At 50.5% G+C, this 21348-nt stretch overlaps 1 protein-coding gene across 1 annotated transcript in view; it reads left to right on the plus strand.

The window, feature by feature from the left end:
* The window catches only part of DSCAM (DS cell adhesion molecule), a 360122-nt gene extending 343759 nt beyond the window's left edge, over positions 1 to 16363 (plus strand). The window contains exons 30-31 of the mRNA XM_036348591.1: positions 886 to 1188; positions 15062 to 16363. Coding sequence (XP_036204484.1) covers positions 886 to 1188; positions 15062 to 15414 — 656 coding nt within the window. The 3' untranslated portion in view covers positions 15415 to 16363. The remainder of the gene's footprint in view (positions 1 to 885; positions 1189 to 15061) is intronic.
* Positions 16364 to 21348: the final 4985 nt, after the last annotated feature.

Genomic DNA, 21348 nt, shown 5'->3' on the forward strand with positions numbered 1-21348 from the left:
GAGGTGACTTCAAAACTTTGACACTTGGGGGCTTGAAATGCAGAGATTCCTCCAATCAGCTGCACCCTTTCAGGCCTGGCAAGGTTCCTGTCCCCACCCAGGGTGGCAGCCGCAAAGAATGAGTCCCAGGGACCGGGGGCCATTCTGCCTAGTGGCCAATTTCTCTGCTTAGTCACAGCTTGGTTTCTAACCCTCATCACGTCTCCCTGATGTGACCAAGCCATGCCCAGGCTGGAGACGCTGAGCTGCGGGGCTTGTCCTTCCCGTCCATCAGAGTCTCTATGGTACAGAGCCATTTGCAAATCCAAGCAGGGAGGGCAGCAGGTCATTTAGGCACATTCCCAAAAATTCTGTTTGAATGGAAAGCAGGATTTTTTAAAATATATCTTTATTGATTTCAGAGAGGAAGGGAGAGGGAGAGATAGAAACATCAATGATGAGAGAGAATCATTCATCGCCTGCCTCCTGCACACCCCTTCCTGGGGATCGAGCCCACAACCTGGGCATATGCCCTTGGTCAGTACGAACCTGGGACCCTTCAGTCTGCAGGCCGATGCTCTATCCACTAAGCCAAACTGGCTAGGGCGAAAAGCAGAATTTTTAAAGATGGGATGCTTTACTGATTTATGGAAATGCCCCAGGCTGGGGTATCTGACTACAGTGATGCCCTACCCCCACCCCACTGTTGGAAACACAGTGTCCTGAGCCCACTTTGCGGAGGCTTCTGAAGTGGCCTCTGGGTGACAGAGGCAGTCCTCAAGGACACAGGACTCCTGCTGCGTGGTCCTGTGACCTGGGAGAAATCGCCCCACGCCGGAGAGGGTGGTCAGCCTGTGCAAACATAGTGATCATTCCCCCGCCTTGCTTCTCTGCCCCCCGGTGCAGATCGAGCTCGGAGCAGCATGGTCTCCACTGAAAGTGCCTCCTCCACCTACGAAGAGCTGGCCAGGGCCTACGAGCACGCCAAGATGGAAGAGCAGCTGAGGCACGCCAAGTTCACCATCACCGAGTGCTTCATCTCGGACACATCATCCGAACAGTTGACGGCAGGGACAAATGAGTACACAGACAGTCTGACCTCCAGCACCCCTTCAGAGTCGGGGATCTGCAGGTTCACTGCGTCTCCCCCCAAACCTCAGGATGGAGGGCGAGTGATGAACATGGCGGTTCCGAAGGCACATCGGCCAGGTGAGCAGGAAATGCGTGCACCCGTTGTGTAGGGAAGTGCCTGCCCCAATTCACACCTGTCTACCCTGAGAGCCCGCTTGGGGTTTAGACGGGGTGCTCTGTTTATTGACTGCTGCGTAGTGAACCACGCCAAAGCTGTTGGCTTACAACAGCAATCACTTACTTTGTTAATGAGTTTGAAATTTGCGGGGTGCTGCGTGGAGACAGCTCATCTCTGCTCCAGCAGGTCAGACAGGAGGCTCCATTAGGGCTGGAGGAGCCGCCTGCAAAGTGGCTTCCTCCCTGGCCCCGTGGAGAGTTGGTGCTAGCTGCATCCGCCCTAAGTAGGTTTCTCCGCCACAAGGTGGCTTGGGCTTCCTCATATCATGGTGACTCTGTGCTAAGAACCAGTGTCCCAAGAGACAGACAGTGGAAATAGCCCGTTTCTTCAGGCTGGGGCTAGAAAGTGACCTGTCACTTCCGCCATATTCTGTTGTTCAGGGAGCCCAGATTCTAGAGAGGGAGGGAGACTCCCACCATGTAATGGGAGGAGCTTCAGAATCACGGGGCTGTGTTTTAAACCTGCTGCACTGAGGGCTTCAAAGGAGAGAGGCCCTACTGTGCACCAGCATTTGGACCCTGGCTTTACTGAGTTACCCAACATGACAGTGACTGGCTCATGTCACATCCATCACAGTTTGGACTCTGCCTTGAGCCTGGGAGGTGGGCTGGGTTTGTGGATGGAGCTGCAAACCGTAAGGCCTCAGGGCCTGGCAGATCGTGTAACTAAATGAAGAGATTTCGAAGCAGGGGGAAAGGGAGTGATGGGATAGGGACAGTTTAAGAGCTCAGGGACTGTCTAGAGCAGTGGTTCTCAACCTTCCTAACGCCGCGACCCTTTCATACAGTTCCTCATGTTGTGGTGACCCCCAATTTCATTGTGACAAATTGAACATAATGAAAGCATAGTGATTAATCACAAAAACAATATGTAATTATAGATGTCTTTTCCGATGGTCTTAGGCGACCCCTGTGAAAGGGTCGTTCGACCCCCAAAGGGGTCGCAACCCACAGATTGAGAACCACTGAGCTAGAGCAAATGGCCCTAGCAAGCTCCTCCCAACTGATCCCAAGTGAAAATGGGGACCCAGTATGAGCGAGTTTCTCAAGAGAAGCCAGAAATCTTGGTTTTATATGGACACTCGCAGTTCTTAAGTGTTGGCTCCGGTGTTTGCATACCACTATACAGGGCAAATAAAGCATTTCGTTAGACTGGGTCCAAACCAAGGCAGCCCGTTGTAGTTATTCTCTGAAAAATCACCTCTTTTCCTCACACTGAAATAGGTGCCTGTAGACTTTGCTTTGCAGACTGGCCTGTCCCTTCTTGTTGAATCCAGGTGTATTTCTCTTTCTCCCATTTCCTGAACCGCGACACTGGTTCTATTTCAAACATTTATCTTCACTTTTAAATTACTGTGATTCCTTTGGGTTTTATGGCATAAGGCCCAGCTGAAATGAGCCTCATAAATACATAAGAATATATAAAATGAGAATTGTCTATCCAGCGACTAATCTTCCAAGCAGAGGCAAAGATCCTCGCCAGCAGACAATAAAGAGTGATGGCTTCATTTAGTTTCATTCCGCTACCTCCTCGGGGAGAGGATGAGCTGTTATTTATGGGTGTTGTTATTTCAAGTATTTTTTTTATTATTGACACTTACGTGCCAGCAAATGCAGAGACATGTAGGACAAACTGCTGTGACTTTCTGTGGCTGCCCTGCCTGAATGTGTGGAAGATAGGAGAGGAGAGCTCAGCCAGTGTGGCTCAGTGGTTGAGCATCAACCTATGAACCAGGAGGTATGTTTTGATTCCCAGTCAGGGCACATGCCTGGGTTGCAGGCTCAATCTCCAGTAGGGTGGGGAGGACGGGGGGACGGGGGGCATGCAGGAGGCAGCTAATCAATGGTTTTCTCTCACCATTGATGTTCCTATCTCTCTCTCACTTCCTGTCTGAAACCAATAAAAATATATTTTTTAACACAGACCATGAGGCAAGAACGCATGCCTGTGGGCATGTCCTTAGTCTTGCTGGGCTTCAGTTGCTGCATCTATAAAATGGGCAAAACATTGTTACCCAGCAAGCATTCGCTGCCCGATGCACATAGAAGCCAATATTACGGCACAGGTTTGAGAAAAGAAAAAAGCTCTGGTTATGAGAAAGTCAAATGGCAAGGAGACAGGAGGCAAAGTTCAACTCTGTCTCCCGGATGGAGGAGTCGAAGCAAGATTTAAGGGGTTTCAGCACTGAATCTCCTGGACAGCGGCCCCTTTGCTTCTGGAAGGGTCCCTGGTGCTCTGGTTCTGGTCAAGCCTTGGTCCTTTGGCTCTGGGGTGGGGTGGGGAGGTAAGGGTCCACAGGTGTTACTCTTGAGTGGCGTATTCAAGGTTTAAACTTTGGTTCTGGGTTTTTTCAGAAATAGGGCAGGACCACTTTGAGCTGGTTCTGTGGTTACAACATCGGCGCCGACTCTATGGGGTTTGTGTAAGACAAATGGAACCTACGCAGGTGAAGCTGTTAGCAGTTGTGTCTGTTGTTGCCTGTTGACGTTGTTAATTCCCAGTGACTCCAGGGTGTCTCCAGGGTTGCTGCTGGCTCCCTTCTCGCTTCCTTCATTTGTTTGTTCTCCTTCAGGGGCCATTGATGTCCTGGGGAGCACCCATCTCATAGCCGTCCCACCCAGTTAGGTACCCTAGGCTTCCATCTAAGAGACACGGCCACCGTGCCCCCTTCACGGATGAGCTCCTGTGTTACAGGACTGTCCCGTTTGTGCCAGCCTTGAAATAAGTCCGGGCTTGAGTTTCTTCCTGATGACTTGTTCATATTGTTGGCTTAAGAGTGAAAAAAGTTTAAGCCCTTTTCATGATGTTATTGCTTGGATCCATTAAAGCAATGGAAAGATCGCAACTGCATAAGTTGCTATCATCTTAACACACTCCTTACGCCAGCGGTCACCAACCTTTCGCTCCTCACGCACCACCAGTGGTCCAAGGACCACCGGTTGGCGATCACTGCCTTAGACTAAAATGATTTTATGACTTTAGGAATGAATAATATTTTAAATCAGTGGGAATCCACATGTCCACCAACTTTGAGCCACACTAGATGACTGTTTGGTTAACATTAAAAAGGCTTTTTAGGGAAAAAATACCTCATCCTTCTGGAAGCCTTTCTGATGCTCCTTATAATACAACTAAACGCCACACCGGACTCAAGACCCCAGGTGACAATTTATTATCCTGCTCACTGGGGGCCACATCGAACTAGCAGTTCCTTGGGTGTGCCTGTGCTTTGCGTGGTTCTGGGTGGTTCTCAGTCAGAGTGTGTCTCTGGGCAACCTTCAAAGTCTCTGGCTAGCCTTCTCCTCCCATCAGGTCCTCTTTTTTAATTACCTTTTCCCATTTACAATCCCAAGCTTTTAAACTCTCTACAAATAAAGATCTAGTTAAATGAACTTGGCCAAACGGTGGCTCTGGGAAATAGGAAACACGTCTTGTATTTCTCTTGCAGAGTCTAGCAGATATCTGGCAGCAGAGTGACTGTTGGAGGAATATGTTTAAATGGTTTAGTGGAATTGAATACATGCTCCTAGCGCTCTGTCTGGCACATAGTAGGTGCTTAATAAACATTGTCGAGCGAATGACTAGGCTGTGGCTGACAGTGATAAGGCTGGCCACTTGGTTAAAATATGAAGGTTATTAGGAATTGTGAGTAAAACACCAGAGGACATGGAAGTGTGTGCCATCTTCCAGGCGAACTTTAAACAGAGTAATTTCTTTTCTTTCCTTGCTCTTAACAAACCGAGAGGAATCTCTTCCTCAGCTAAGGGGGGCAGGGAGGTGCCCCAGGAAATGTGGCCAGCTTACCCCCAAGGCACACCTCAGGATCTAGCTTTAGAGTTTTAGTAATTCCTGGATTTTGAATGTGCTGCATTTCTAGGACTTGTATATTTTGGGTATAGTACCACATGTGTACTTGTTCTGTTTTCTTCAGTAAGAGATGGCTATTTCCATCTTTAAAAACAAACAAACCCAACTCTGTATTCCTCCAAGAAACAGCTGGAAAGTGTAACCGCTTCTTTTCCTCTTGCCCAGGGTGGCTTCTGAGACTTGGATTACAGCGTCTCGTCTTGGTTTCAGGTAGCATCTTGAGCCAGTTTCTGGCGTTCTTGGGTTACTGCTTCTTTATTCATGATGCGTACCCTATGCCCTCGAGAGATGCCATTGCACAAAGCCACTTAAATCAAGTGAAAGCTTCAAATGTGCAACCTAATAGGGCCTACCCCGCTAGGAGCAGGGAAACTTCTGCCCCTTTGGAGCTCAGCTGTCACACCCCGGGACCCCAGCCTTGACCTCAGCCGTTCCATGATGAAAGCAGCTGCCCTTTCCCGGCTGGAAATGGCCACTGCCTGCTGCCGGCTGGCCGGTTCTCTGAGTGACCAGCGGATGAAGCAGAGAGCCTCAGGGGCCAGGGGGCCAGAGGGAAGAAAGGAGATAAAGGCTGGGAGACAGGAATGACCTTGAGAGCAAGAGTCCCTCTGAGCTGCCAAATGTACAATCTTTCAAGTACCCCTGAGATTCAAGTTAGAAGGGCCCGGGAGCCATTACAACACCTCCGCACATTGCTCTTCACTCCCGCTCTAGGGGGACCTAAATATTCAAATGTGCTCATCTTGGCTCCTTCCTGGAAAACCAAGTCTCTCTGATGTGCATTTGCAATTTTGTCTTAAAGACCCTGCTTTAATTTTAGTCCGACGTCCCTTGGACACATCAAGTGGCGCATGTTCGGAGGGGCCCCAAGCTGGGAACTCTAAGCCCACTCTCTAAGCCCACTGGCCTTTTGCAGCCTCCTCCTCCCCACCCTGCACTGGTCGCAGCACCGAGCCCACAGACCTGCCACGTGCTTGCAGGTTTTTGCAGCTGCTGCTGTGCGTCCCCCAGTGCCCGAGTCTTTCCTCTGGCCTCTGGGCCCCTTTGCCAGCTCGCTGCCTTTCTTGGTTCTCTTATTGGGGTTCAGCTCTAGTTGTTGGGGAGCCCAAAGATAGTGGAAGGTGAGGAGGAGGCCTGTGCCTGACAGACCTGTGACGGAGAGGCAGGTGGGCTCCCTGTGTCCTGTGGTGTGAGCAGAAGGAAGCTTCTAGATTCCAGGGCTGCAGATGCAAGCAGAGGCTCACCGCGGTGATTGCATCGACAGAAACACAAATAAACAAGTATATTGCACTCATTTATTCATCCCATAGTTATTGACTCTCTTCTCCATGAAAAGATACTGCACCCGGTATTACTCAAAGACATAAAAGTGCTAATACTGTATATTAAACCAACACTTCCCACAGTCTCCGTAGTTTATCAGAATAGCATGGAGTATCATGGCAGCAGACCAAGACTCTGAAGGACACAAGACTGACAAACAAGGGGGTTGAAGAAACAAGGCAAAATCCAGCTTATGGAAGTCAGGCACCACCCCTCCTACACACGGTGGGGGTGGCAGGAGACAGACAGACAGACTACACACGGCCCAGTGAGATGCCATGGTGAGTCAGGAGCAACCTGGGAACATACAAAAAGGTAAGAAGAGAACAGCAAAGACCATCGTCTTTCACTGTGGTCCCGTGTAGACACGGCTGGCACCAAGTCCTCATGCAGCCTACTTCCCACACTGGGAAGCTACGCCATAAATTCAAGTGACGTAGCCGGCCCTCTCCAGTCCAGGTGCCTTGCTCTCGGGATGAAGACCTCCGAGGTCCTGAGAGGCCGGCCTCTCTTCCTCACCAGGCATGACCCCTGCTCTCTGGGCTCCAACTCTCTGGCCTCCTGAAATCTACAAGCATCTACTTCCTCTGTCTGGAAGGTACTGATTTCCAGGCTAACTCGGCCCTTCCATGGGACGACTCAGTATGTACAGGGGTTGCTGAGATGGGTCTGCAGCCTCATGAGCAGGTACAAGGCCCCAGCCAGGCTCCTCCTCATTGTCCCCCAGTGTGTGGGTCCCCGTGGGTCTCACATGGGAACTCTCTTCGAGCCCCATGGCCTCTTCCTCACTGGGGACTTCTCAGTCCCTGTTAATGAGCTCCACGCTTGCCTAAAAGTCAGGGCAGATTCCAATCCTGCTTCTAGTTGAGAACTGCTTTAGTTCAGAAGAGCCGTGAGCAGCCACTAAGTCCAAGCCCCACTTCGTACACAAGTGTAGTGTGTGTGTGTGTGTGTGTGTGTGTGTGTGTGTGTGTGTGTGTGGTTTTTTTGCTTTTGTTTTTTCTTTATTGATTTTAGATAGCAAAGGGGGAGAAAGCGAGGGAGAGAGAAACGTAGATGTGAGAGAGAAACATGGATCGATTGCCTCTCCGCACACACCCCAACCAGAGATGGAGCCCACAACCTGGGTGTGTGCCCTGACCTGGAATCAAACCCACCACCTTTCGGTGTAAGGGACAATGCTCCAACCAACTGAGCCCCACCGGCCAGGGCCACAGCAGTTGTTAGAGTTCACTAGTGAGTAGGAGGATGTATCGATGAGCTCTGAAGAATGCATGAGGCCTCTGCAGTACAAGCCAGGGGTGGGAACAGGGTCTGTGTCCATGGGCCTCCGATAGCTATCTCACATTACTTATTGAGGGGTTTTCCTGGTTGCCTTAGGGAGTGGAGATTCATTTACCAGGAGAGGTTGGTTTACAAGCTTTCATTACCATGCTGCCGCATTAATATTAAACCAAAGAAGTGTTAGATCTCACCTGCGCTGGTGTGGGCGGACTGCGCGCTCCCTGGCGGCTGGCTCTTTGAAGCTGCAGTGTGATTGCAAGTCTGATCCGTGTGATTTTCATTGAAATTGCCAGAACTCAAGGTTAGCATTCTGTGCTGCTTACTTTTGCATTAATAGCAAGCTTCATCTAAGCACAGATATCAGACCTTGTTAGAAATTGATGGAAGTTCCTTTGTAGGTGGCCCCAGTGGAGATGGAGGTCCCTAGGGCCCCTGAGTCACTTTCATTCTGCAGGAGTTTGTTGCGGAAGGCTATGCATGTCTCAGTTGCTAATAAAGAGGAAGAAGGCCTTGGAATCGGAGGCTCTCAGAAATGCATTCTCCTGGCCGCCGTGGCTCAGTGGTTGAGCATCGGCCTATGAACCAGGAGGTCTCGGTTTGATTCTTGGTCAGGGCACATGCCCAGGTTGCAGGCTCAATCCCCAGTGTGGGGCGTGCAGGAAGCAGCCAATCAATGATTCTCTCTCCTCATTGATGTTTCTATCTCTCTCTCTCCCTTTCCTTTCCTCTCTGAAATCAATAATATATATAAAGAAATGCATTCATTGGTTCCATACTTATCCCCAAATTCCTCATACAGATGTACTTAACCAGTTCTCACAGGGAGATAGAGCATAAGAAAGGAGCTTTTAGACTTAAAGGTACCTTTAGAAGTTAACATCCTTCCTGCAATTGACTAAAGTTAAGAGCTGGAACTGGAAGGGGTCACAGAACTATTTCAAGGCAGGGGCAGGATTGTTTTATTGTTAACTCTATTATAGATGTCCCCCATTTTCACCCCCTTTGCCTCTCTCCAACCTGCCCTCACCCCTCCTAGGCCTTCCCCATATTAATATCTATGTCCGTGGCCTTTGCATATATGCATATATAGTCTTTGCTTGATCTCTTCCCATCCCCACCCCGAGACTTGTCAGTCTGTCCCATGCATTCATGCCTCTAGTCCTATTTTGTTCATCAGTTTCTTTTCTTTAGATTCCACATATAAGTGAGATCATGTGTCTTTCTCGGAGACAGGATTTGGACACAAAGTGCAGAACTCTCTAGTTCACGCTCTTTCCGTTGTCCTAAACTCCCACCCATCAGGGCAAGTGGAGGCCCTCTGGCTGCTGTTCCGTGGGGCCCATCCCTCACTTTTCCCATGAAGAACACACCCCATGAAGAACTGAGGCCATAACTCCTTGTGGACTGGATGAGGCTGAGGAGTATGAGTCCTTATGCTGATTGAATTCAGTGTATTTCAAATGATATAAGGACCCACTTGGAAAGATGAACTTTGACCTTCTAAATGCGTTTCTCATCAACAGGATACTTCCTTGCGGTGGGCGGTGCTGTGCATAGAAGCATGCTGACCAGCATCCCTGGCTCTGTCCAGCACAAGCTGGGAGCTAACCGCGCCCCCACTTGTGACAACCCAAGATGTCTTCAGTCATAGCCATCTGCCCCCTGGGGGCAAAATCCCCCACGCTGAGAACCATTGATCCAGACTTTAGACGTTTCCCCCTGGTGTGTGCATTGTCTGGGAATAGATTCATGGGATGTGCACTCATTGTACATTTTCTCAATAGACTGATTCTTCTGTGCTGGTATTGATTTTCCCCTTATTCTTCCGAAGCTGAAATGCATTCAGACTTGTGTGTGAGTCTGAATATATTGAGAATGTTCAGGAAGCTTTGCTTTCCTGGTAAGAGGGGGGTCTCCTGGTCTTCGGCTAAAGAGAGGCAGGTTTAATGCAGCAGTTTCCACACAGTCGGGGCCAGCCATGGCCCGGAGGCCCCCTTAGCGGGCAGGCTTCAAGCATCTATTGCAGATGGACACGGCACCACCGGGCAGTCTGTGCTGGTCAGGGTGGAGGTGAGGAGTTGAGACGGTACCAGTGAGTAAAGGGATTAGGGACAGTGGGGCGGGGGGGGGGGGGGACATTAGAAATATTAGTGGCACCAAAGGTTCCCAGCGAGCAGTGACAGGAGGGTTAGAAATAGACCATTGTGACAAATGACAAGGCATGACATTAAAATCATGGCCAAATCATTCCTCAAGGCATAAATCATAAGGGCCTCCGACTGGCATGGGTGAGGGGTGCAGCTGTGCAGGCCGATGAGGCAAAGTGGAGAAATGCTTCCATAACACAGAGGCCCCAGGGAGGTTGGGCCACTATTGTGAGACCCAGGGACAGGGCCCTCTCATCACCTGTAACCTGCATCTGTTCCCATAGTGCCACCCCATGTCCTCTCTCTCCTCCTCTCTGCCACATCCCATGATTCAGTTCAGTTCCTTTTCCGTCCACTTTTCTCTACCTGTGGCTCTTTCTCTCTTGTTTTCATCTCCCCTTGCTCTGTCTCCATGTCTCTTCCCTCTGTTTCTGTGTGTGTGTGTGTGTGTGTGTGTGTGTGTGTGTGTGTGTTTTTCCGTCTCTCTAGTCTCTAAACTCAGAGAGGGGTGGAGAGGAAAGCTGGACAGAAACAAGGGGGAGGAAATTAAATGATAGACAGTGTACATCCTTGCTGAAAATAGATGTGAACACCATGGTAACAGATTTCGCTAGAGACAGCCCTAAGGCAGGGCTTTGGCTCCGCCCATGTTTGTGGCCACGTGGGTTTGCACGCAAGGGGCCTGTGCACCTGAGAGAAGTGACTTTTTGGAATTCAAAGCAAAAGAGATCCTGAACTCCTGGGTCACTGCTGCTGTCAAACACATGGAAGAACCCAAGGGGGTCCTGGCTACTTAGCTCCGGATGTGGAGCCCTGGGGAGCATGCAGGGGGCTGAGGCTCCTACTCGCTCCTGGAGAAGTGCTGGGGTCCAGCCCCAGCGGGTCCAGGGGTCCCCAAAGGTGTGGACGGAGTCGGCGAAGAAGGAAAGACTCGGAGGCAGTGTTCAGTTGATCAGCAGCCTAGCCAGGATCTCTAGCCAAGTTCTGGTCAGGATCTCCAGCGAAGTTCTGGTTAGGATCTCCAGCCAGGTTCTGTGTCCATGTTGTCTTGCTAGGTTCTCCAGCCAGGTTCTGTCCAGGTTCTCCAGCCAGGTTCAGTAACCAGGTTCTAGTCAGGTTCTTTTGTCAATTTCTGTAGTCAGGTTCAGTCCAGGATCTTTTGCCATGTTCTCTCCCTAGGTTCTGTCTCTAGGTTCTGAGGCCAGTTTCTGTCCAGGATCTTTTGCCATGTTCTCTCCAGCGAAGTTCTTCTGTCTCTAGAGAACGTTCTGTGTAGGTTCTGTGCCTAGGTTCCGTCTCTCCTCGTTCTGTCTTCTTACATCTGTATTTATACCAGTTGATTCCAATCCTATCAATCTCTATTTCAAAGGTTAGGGCGTTTCTTATCTCCATTCCAGGGAGTAAAGATTATGTAGCTTAAGCATGATTGTTCGTAAAGTGATTAATTACCCACCTGGCACTTAGTTAAGAGGTTTTATTCCCTCCCTAACTTCAGGGGAAAATCCCTACCTGGGGAAACAATCTTTCTCAGAGACCTTGGTTAAAACACATAGTGCCAAGAAGGTGAGCAAACATATTAAGAACAGTATGCCATATATGCCAGGTCCCTTGAAACAGCAAGCATGGACCGGCTCCCGGTAGAGAAGATCTAGGAGAGCTGCTTTGAATGTAACCCTCGGGGGCCTTTGGGGGCAGCTGGACAAGCATCTACTCCCCCGGGGAGCAGGGAAACTGGAAGAAGTGACTCTGGCTTGGCCTCAGTGGAGAAGGAAGGATGGGTGACAGGTTAGCCCACAGAGGCGCCCCTACGAGCTCAGAGCACAGGAGGGACCCTGTGAACTACAGCCACGTTGGCTCCTGTTATTGTTAAAGAGCGATCCCCTCCTTCCCACGGTTGATGGAAGCAGAGACTGTCACCCTACATAGAACTTTCAGAGAGAGTTCACGTGGTGTTCCCCAGCCCACCCCAGCCAAGAAGGACGGGCATCTGTGCTAGTGTCCTATAGCTGCCGTAACAAAGTACCGCAAAGTTGGTGGCTTAAATCAACAAATTTAATGCTCTCACAGTTCTGGAGGCCAGAAGCCAAAACCAAGGTTTCATCAGAGCCGGGCCCCCTCCTGAAACTCTAGGAAAGAATCCTTCCTTGCCTCTTCTGGTTTCTCGTGGCCCTGGGCATTCCTTGGCTTGTGGCGGCATCATTCCAACCTGCCCCTCCATCTTCACACGGCGTCCTCCCTCTCCTCTGTGCCTCCAATCTCCCTCTGCCAGTGTCTTACGGAGACACGTGGCATTGCATTTAGGGCCTACCTTAAATCCAGGTGACCTCACCTGGAGATCCTGACCTTAATTACACCTGCGAAGACTCTTGTTCCAAATAAGGTCACATTCACAGCTTCCGAGGGCTAGGGCATGGGCGTATCTTTTGGGTGAACCCTAATCAACCCATTAAAGACAGAAACAAAGGTATAAAAAAATAGTTCCCAGCTCATGTCCCTGGCAGATCCCCAGCCCATAACTCCATCCCCTCTGAGAAGGAAGACGTCTGATCGTACCTTTTCACATGCGTTATCTAACCCAGTCCTCACCATAACCCTACGTGGTAGGTTCTGCCACTGGTCCCATTTTGTGAATGAAGAAACTGAGCCCAGATTTATAGCAGGTGAAATGCAGGCAATGTCATCCCGGCCTCTACTCTTAATCACTACCATTAGAATCATTGTTTCGTTTCTCGTGTGTGAGACAGGCTCAGGGAGAGCAGGGAGGCCAAGACCATCAGGTGCCCACATCCACGTTGTCACCACGGTTTTCCATTTCACTTCTCTCTTTTCCTGGAGTAATGCGTGCATGGGTTGTCTCTATCGGCGTCTGAAGAACATGCAAGATGGATGGATGATTGGAGAACCCAGTTTCCCAAGTGGTCCTTGGACTAGCACAGGGGGTGGGATTTGAATGGACCCAAGTACCTTTAATAAACAGCTTACCACCGCTTACGTGGGTGCTCGCTGCTGCCTTCGTGCGTGAGTGATGGAGAGAGCTCGTTTGCAGCATTCACACAGTTGATAGGGCTACTTTGGGTGCTCATCAGAAAGCACACGCACTGTCGAAAGAGCTAGTACAGCACCACACAGCATCACACAGCTTTGCCTGAGAAACCGCATCAGCAGAGAGGGTGGGTATTGAGAGGGGCCTGGCAGACCTGCACAGCAGACACGGGTAGCCCGTGTCTAGACACAGCGCTGAGCAGTTGCCATTATTCATGATTTCCAGTCCTCGCCAGTCATTCCCAGCTGCCCTGACCCTCTTGATCACTCTGTCTAAAGTGGGAGCCCCTGGGGACTGCAGGCAGCTATCGTGGGCTCTGTCTTTTGATTCCACACACATTTTTCCCATGTAATCTAGGACCCGCGCATCCTGCCATCCAGCCAGGACCCAGGTGTGATTGCTTTTGGGGGTTTAATGTGCCCCTCACTCAGTGGGGAGCTGCTGGGTAGAAACTCATTCCTGGGTCTGTGACAACACATGACTAGCACGTCGGGTGTCCAGCGTCACTGCACCTCAGGAAGAGCAGGGCGTGTCCCTGACCTGCATTTTTAAATAACCCTGGAGGTCAATGAACTCCACATGTTGTCAAGTATTTTTTAACAAGACTAAGAAACAATAGTCATGTTAATAAATAAGAGGAAAAATTAATATAATTTGCCTATGAGGCTCTTAGGAATAAAGACAGTCACTTTTAGGAAACTGGATATATAAAAATCCACAAATTTTAAAATATGGTAAATTAGAGTTGACTCATATGTAAAATATTCTTCACACTACAAAGAGCTTTTCCAGTTTAATGTCATTTCTTAATGACAGCTGTTAATTACTTCATGATATTTGTTTGCAAATAATTAACCCCCACTAAAGAGAATGAATACCACATCCACCACCAGAAATAAAGATAAATCATTTTCAATGTTATCATACAAGGCATTCGGGGCATGAGGTTTCATTGTTTTTATTTAAACACTTCTGTTTTTCAGGAACAAGACTAATGCCCATCACAAGGTACCCCTGGACCTTTGACCTTAGACTCCATAGTGACAGACCCCATGCATCATTCCTTCCAAGCCTGAATCTTGACACACCAGGCTCCAAAACCCTTTCCACAAGAAGGCCCTGTTATGCCAGTCTTTCTCCAAGAGTCCTATGCCAGCTTATTGTCAAGACCCTTCTTATCAGCTTTCCCTTGATCCCGCTCACTCACTGAGGCCCACATCGAATTAGAGCTCCTTTGACTTCACGGAGCCAAATCTAAAGTGTCGCTGGGGCCATTTTCACCAAAAGTGATCAGAGAAAGCTGGTAGCTTGAAGGTGACACAGCCTGTGGAACTGCCGAGACCAGATCCGGTGCTCCGTTATTTTTTCTCTGTCGCCCCCGGAGCCCCTGCTCCCCCAAGCGCTTCCCATCACACCTGGGACTCGGGGAGCACATTTCACACTTGGTGTGCACGTCTGCCTTGGATGTAGTTTTTCTTTTTCTCTTTGTTTATTTATTACTAGAGGCCCAGTGCAGGCCTGGACAGCGACTGAAGTGCGAGGGTCTGGTGTGGAAGGGTAGGTCCCAGCTGACCTCTGGGCCCTGGGCAGCACCTGGGCCCCTGGCTTCCTGCGCACCCCTCTCTCCCTCAGCACCTGGGAGCCGGGCGTCGGCCCCACCCATCAGGGCCACAGTGCCTCCACTGCTGCCCGGCTACCAGTGCCACATTGACCCCGCCCGCCATGTTCTGCGCCACCCCCTGGTGGTCAGCCCATGTCATAGCAAGTAGAACTCCCGGTGGAGAGGACAGTTTGCATGTTAGGCTTTTATTATATAGGATTATTTTTGATGTGGCTTCTCTTTCTGTTGTGGGCTTTGGAAGAACCTTGGGACCTCATTTGTCTGATTAAAGTGTGACACTGAAGAGTTCCTGTGCCATAGAGAGGCCGGCACGTTAGAGGGGAGGATGGTCCCGCCTTTGCAGCGAGCTCTGACGAGGGGTTTGACAGCCTCACCCGGGTGCAGGGCTCACCTCTGAGCCCTGGAGGGCCTGTCACGTGTGCACAGGGGCCCTCGGGACCCGCTCGCCACCTGAAGCACCCCGCTAACTGCTCTGTGTTTCTTTGCAGGTGACCTCATCCACTTGCCTCCATACCTTCGAATGGACTTCTTGTTGAACCGAAGTGGCCCCGGCACCAGCAGGGACCTGAGCTTAGGGCAGGCGTGCTTGGAGCCGCAGAAAAGTCGGACCCTGAAGCGCCCCACGGTCCTGGAGCCCATCCCCATGGAGGCGCCCTCAGCCACATCCTCCACCCGAGAGGGACAGCAGTGGCCGCAGGGGGCCGTGGCCACATTACCTCAGCGCGAAGGGGCCGAGCTGGGCCAGGCAGCTAAAATGAGCAGCTCCCAGGAATCGCTGCTCGACTCCCGGGGCCACTTGAAAGGCAGCAATCCGTACGCCAAGTCGTACACCCTGGTATAACAGACAGCATGGCGGGACCGCGGTTGTAAATACGGTTTAAAAAAACTCAATCAAAGCTACCTTTTTTTTACGGAATTCCAATATTTATAATTAAAGAAAATTGCCAAAATATATTAAAAAAAGAGAAACTACTGCAACCACAGACAGTGCAAAGACTCTCCTGCTTTTTTTCTGTCTGAGTGTGAGCTCCATCTGCCTGGGCATCTGATTTTTTGGGAAAGAAGTCCAGTTTTATGATCTTCACAGGCTATTGCATTTTTACTGATTTTCTACACGTGCATGGGGGACTAATTAAACCTTCTGACCGGAAGTTCTATCACACACGATGCGAGAAAGAAAACAGGAAAGCATATTCCGCTCTCTGTGAATCTGCAAGGAATGCTGGCGTGGGGGCAGGGGGAGACTTGGTCATGTTTGCACACCTTTCTTTCCCATTAGGAACTGGGGCCTCGGTCTGACCTTCTTCTGTTGCTACTTAGGATGAGTGTCGTCCGTGAAGGGGAGGGGGGATCTATTTGGTTTTCTTTTTCGTTTATTTTTTAATTTAAAGAGACACTCTTTGCATTTTGTCTAAGCGAAATAAAGAAGAAAAGGTTGTCTGCCTTTATTTCGATGTCTGCTTCTCTCGTCTCCTCCTGATTGCTGGGTCCTCCTTCTTACGGATGCTGTTGTTTGCAAATCCTAGAGCTGAACCCAGAACTCAAGCTGATAAACCAGCCAGGCTGCCCACGCTCCTGCCTCCGTGGGAACATCTGGGGACCGCGCAGAAGCCGCAGCTGGTCTCGGGCTCAGCCGGGGGCTGTCCTGAGCCTCCCAGATGTGGTGCTCCTCGCCCCCTGACCCTCCAGCTGGACCAGAGGGCAGCAAAGATGGCCTGAGAGCCAAACCCAGCCCACTGCTGTGTTTATAAATAAAGTTTTATTGGCACAGGCACCATTGGCGTTTTGTCTGTTCCATGTCACTGGGGCCTGTTGAGGTGTTAGTTACAGCAGAGATGGTGTGACCAGCGATGCTGAAAGTGGTTAATGTCTGGCCCAGGACAGAGCGTTTGCCCGCCCCCACCACCCCCCCACCTCCCCTCCCCCCTCCCCCCTCCCCCCCTCCCCCGCTGCTCCACATTGAGCCCCATTGGCTGGCGAAGGAGGGGGCGGGGAACCAGGAGGCTTCTGTGCGTCCTGCCTCCGGGGGCGTCCTGGTGCCCCCTGCCTGGTACCTCAGTTTGCAGGAGCCCATCTCAGTCCTTGCCTCCGATTCACTGGCCTGCACCAGAGGGAAACTGGGCAATAGTCAGTGATGTTCCTCGGAAACCTGACGCTTCACCTTCCTTCTCTCCGTTTGCACTGTTTACCACGGAGCTTCCTCTTCCCCAGCGGGAGCTGCCTTCTGCGTGGGCGCTCCTGCCCGGCGCGCCCTAGTGAGTGGGTGACCCTCCCAACAGCCATCCTTCCCTCCCCGAGCTCTGCCCTGGAAGGGGAGCGTTCCCGGACGCCATGCCAGAGGTTGGCAACAAACAGAAAACGTGATCAAATCAATGCCCCGCTGCTCAGTCGCCCCCGGGAACGGCCGCACACGCCCCTTCCTCTCCCGTCATCACCGCCATGGGCTCCCTCCCCCTCAGCACAGGCTGGTTCAGGTACCACCATCTGGAAAGGCGCTCAGAGACTTCTTCCTCTTCTTCCTCCCTCCCTCCCTCCTTCCTTCCTCTCTGCTTCCCTCCTCCCCTCCCCTTCCCTCCCTCTCCTCCCCTCCTTCCTGTTTCATGTATTTTCCAGGCCGCCCATTTGCCTAATTAAATGCAGCCACTCTGGGTGCCTTGTTGTTGGGCCCAGGACCACATGGAGACCTCCCGCTGGTACCAACACTGGGTGACTCCATGGCTGTGTGGGTTTGGTTCGTTTTGTGTGTTGTTGTTTCTACAGCTTCAGAATTGAATCCATGTTGACAGCTGATGATTTGCACCCTCACAGACTGCTTTTTTATGCAAAAGAAATGAAATGCTACTTTCAGGGGAAAGTTAAAGCTCTTTCTTCCATCTAACACTTCTATATTCCCCCAACTTAGAAGTTTACCCTTTTTAAAGTTTTTCTCTCAAGCTGTGCATAAATAAAAAATTCTCCCTCATGTCTGCTTCTGGAATGGATTGCTTTCAAGAATTCTGCCTTGAAAATGCTCGTTAAAATGATTTGACATGTAAACATTATCAAAAAGCCCGCCTCCCTCCCTCTCTCCCTCCCTCCCTCCCATGTTCCTGCTACCGAGAGGTGGGATCTGTGGAGTGAAGGGCGCTGGATGTCTAAAAGACCAATATTGAGAGTAATAGAGTTAATTTTCCTCTGGACCCCGCCTGTTGCTAATCTGATTTGTAGTGTCTTGGAGAGGGCATCGTATTAGCCTACGGTCTAAGCCAGCCATGGGCAAACTACGGCCCGCAGGCCGGATCCGGCCCTTTTGAAATGAATAAAACTAAAAAAAAAAAAAAGACCGTACCCTTTTATGTAATGATGTTTACTTTGAATTTATATTAGTTCACACAAACACTCCATCCATGCTTTTGTTCCGGCCCTCCGGTCCAGTTTAAGAACCCATTGTGGCCCTCGAGTCAAAAAGTTTGCCCACCCCTGGTCTAAGCCAATTGCTGCATTAGTGTAGTGGAACTCAGATAAATTCTATATCTTCTTTCCAATAAGTTAGAGTCAGCAGGCAATAGCTATTGGGTCAATGGACTGGGTTCCTCCGAGGCATCTATGCGGCTGGTAGTCTGAAAAATGCGCACCTTCTGAAATGGGCAAGGTCTGAATACGGAACCAGTGAGCCACACGGCCCTCTGCTCGTATAGCTACGGGAGCCTGGGAGCCTCCTATCATCTCCCAGTCCACCCTGCCCCACGTCTGCTGTGACTACCCACGAAGAAGAGAAGGTGAAGGCGCGGTGGGCAAAAATGGAAGGGAGACGATATAAAGTGAACATAGGCAAGACAGGACAAGCGCCAACCCATTGTCTTGTGCCCTTGCTGCCAGTCCTGATACTATCTTAAGACACAGAAAAGAAAACATACCTTTGCTTAAACTGCCCTTAAAATATAAGGTGGGGCACAGTTAGGCTTCCAGTTGTGAGTACACGGAACAGAGAGTCTATCCTTGTATTCTTATTAAGTGTTGTATTATTTTCCAGACGAACAACTGTACACCTACTTTTGCCCCGCCCTGCAAGCAGTAGACCACCGCTCAGCTAAGGTCCCTCCGACTGGGGCCTTGATCCCCAGGTGCCAAAAGCTTCATGAGATCGTTAAGGAACTAACTGAGGCCTTCCAGAGAGGGTGTGACCTCTCAACCCATGTCCAGCTGTGAAGAGTGTGGACAGCCTCCAGGCCTGGACTAGGACTGGGGGTCCAAGGACTAGTTCCTTGTAGGCCATCCATGCAGAAAGGTTTCAAGGGAGCTAGGAGTGTGTCCATACTCAAGAGCCTGTTTGAACTCTGCAAAGAATGTGGCCCAGACGGTATCATGGGCTCTCTGAAGGACACGTGGGAAGACTAAGTGTCAACAATTTAATTCCCAGGGGTTCTGAGTCCCATGTTACTTCTCCACCCTTGGGCCCAAAATGACCTGTCAAACACAGAGCCGGAGGAATGAGACTGGAGGGAAGGAAAGGTTTCTGCAGTTCTTAGAAACCAAGCTGTTGCCATCCTCACAAGGGCTTTCACCAAGGAGTCCTCAGGCCTGGGGAGAACTGTGTCTGTTTGTTCCCATGTTTGTTTGAGGAGGAGATTTGTGACGGGAAGGCTCTTGAGCAACTGAGGAAATTCTGAGCCAGAAGGGGCCAAGGTAGGAAAGAGTTAGGTGATGAGGAAGGATAGGATCCTGACTGAGCCACCATCCTGGTGCGTGGGGACTGAAGACTGGATGGATGTCAGGATTCCTTGGGTCACTCAGGTGTCATCAAGCATGAGAGTGGGGACCAGGTCTTCCTAGGTCTTTAACGTTCGTGTACATCTTCTGAGCAGCGCTGCTGACAGATCCTGTTCGGCCCTATCACTTCAAGGATGTTTCCACATGAATAGCTGGGAGCATGGAGGTCTGTGTCCCTGCTGGACACAGGCAGATTTGACTACTGACCAGGATAATAAAAGCAAGGCCTCCCTCTGAAGCAAAGGTTGGCAGGGTTGCCAGCAGCCCCTCTTCCAGTGTTTGGGTTTTCTTGGCATCAAACATGGGCATGTCCCACCCTCTTCTTCCCTGTCCAGCTGGGTGGGCTCGGACAGGCTCCTTCACCTCCTGCGATCTTCACTCCACTCTGGTCTCAGGGAAGCCCTCCCGGACACACTATTTCATGCCACGTCTGTCCCTCTGGCATCCCCCTCCCCTACATCTCCTCCAGCTCTCTGTCCACACCCTTATCATCTCCGATTTCCTATATAACTAACTTCTTTAGAAAGTATTAACGTAGTTTTCATTCTCTGCTGCCACTACAATGTCAGCTCCATGAGGACAGGGTTCTTCGTTTTGTTCACTTGTGTCCCCAGTTCTTAGAACGGTGCCTGGCCCATAGGAGGCATTTTATAAGTATTTGTTGAATTGGAAAAATTTGGGGGGGGGTCTTTCTAATCTCAGGGTTCCTCAGCTGTGACACCACCCCGCTGTGTGCACTGTGCCACTGGGGTTGGTCTGCACCACCCTGTAGCTTTGGGAGCCGATTGCCGGGCTGAGTAATGACATGGTTAGTCCCTAACTCGGGAGTCTCTATCTTCCACCAGCATCCACGGAACCATGGCAGGCCGACTTAGCTTTCACATACGGTAAGGACAGAGCCCCTCTGTGGTTCTTGACAATAGCCAATGAGACATGGGCAGCACTAACCCCACTCTCCACTCTCACCAGGCCTACTTGCAGCTTCAGGTTCTGGTGAGATCCGCTCACTCACAGTTTCTGCAATGTAGTGGGAATGTTGTTTCTGTTTTTTCCTCTTCTCAGTCTTTCACTTTCAGAAAGAAAAGACTTGGAAGACGGAGCCCTGTGCACATGGGGGCTGCCTACTTCATCTCCCAAGAAATGCTTGGCCAAGAACAAATGCTCTTTGTGCCCCAGAAACTTCAAACCAACTACGAGAAGAAAGGGCCGTGTTTGTGCCTCCAGAGAGGGCTGTGTTCTGCCTCAAAGAGATAACCTTTCCGTGCAGAGAACAATGACTGGGACATACATTCATGTGATGTGTGTGTTGGGGGGAAGGTGCTCAGACATGTCCTTGGGGACAGCAGAGCCTAGAGCCAGACCACCACCACCTCGCTGGCTACAATGTCCACCTGAGCATGGCACTCAGAGGAATGACAGCATCTCCAGCCATGTTGCATGTGGGCGTGTTCTCAGAGTTAATTCAATGATTGTCTCAGTCTTTCAACCTCTGAGGTTCCCCTAAGGGCTAAGTGACTCACTAAAGAGTGGGGACCTCCTCTTCCCACTCGATGCAGAAATATTTTAGCAATCGGTTAAAACACTGCTTCCTGTTTCTAGATATGGGGTTTTAAGTGTCTTACAAAGGAGCAACTTCTGAGACGGGGTGATGATAGTCTGGGGTGCTGGTACAGCACCCCACCCCCAGGAATTTTGAAAATGAGAACCCTTGCCCTGAGCGAGAGCACAATCCTTCCTGCAACCACCGTGCCCCCACTTGGTAACACACAAGTCAAACACGTCCCACATACCATGTCAACAACCCGCCAGCATTTACTTCTTGTCCAAGGTGAGGACTGCTCTGCCATTGCCCAGGAAGGTGACCTGATGGCAGGCCCAGGAGACACCCTCCACACATGCATGGCAAAGCACAAGCCAGGTGAAGATGCGTCAGCTAGGACTGATTTCATTTCGATGTGGTCTTACCCCGACACTCTACCTATTTCTCTGACTGCTTGGCCGCACGATAAGATATATCCCTGTCCCA

The sequence above is a fragment of the Myotis myotis genome, unplaced genomic scaffold (assembly GCF_014108235.1).
Source record: "Myotis myotis isolate mMyoMyo1 unplaced genomic scaffold, mMyoMyo1.p scaffold_m19_p_2, whole genome shotgun sequence".
In the NCBI taxonomy this organism is placed as follows: Eukaryota; Metazoa; Chordata; class Mammalia; order Chiroptera; family Vespertilionidae; genus Myotis; species Myotis myotis.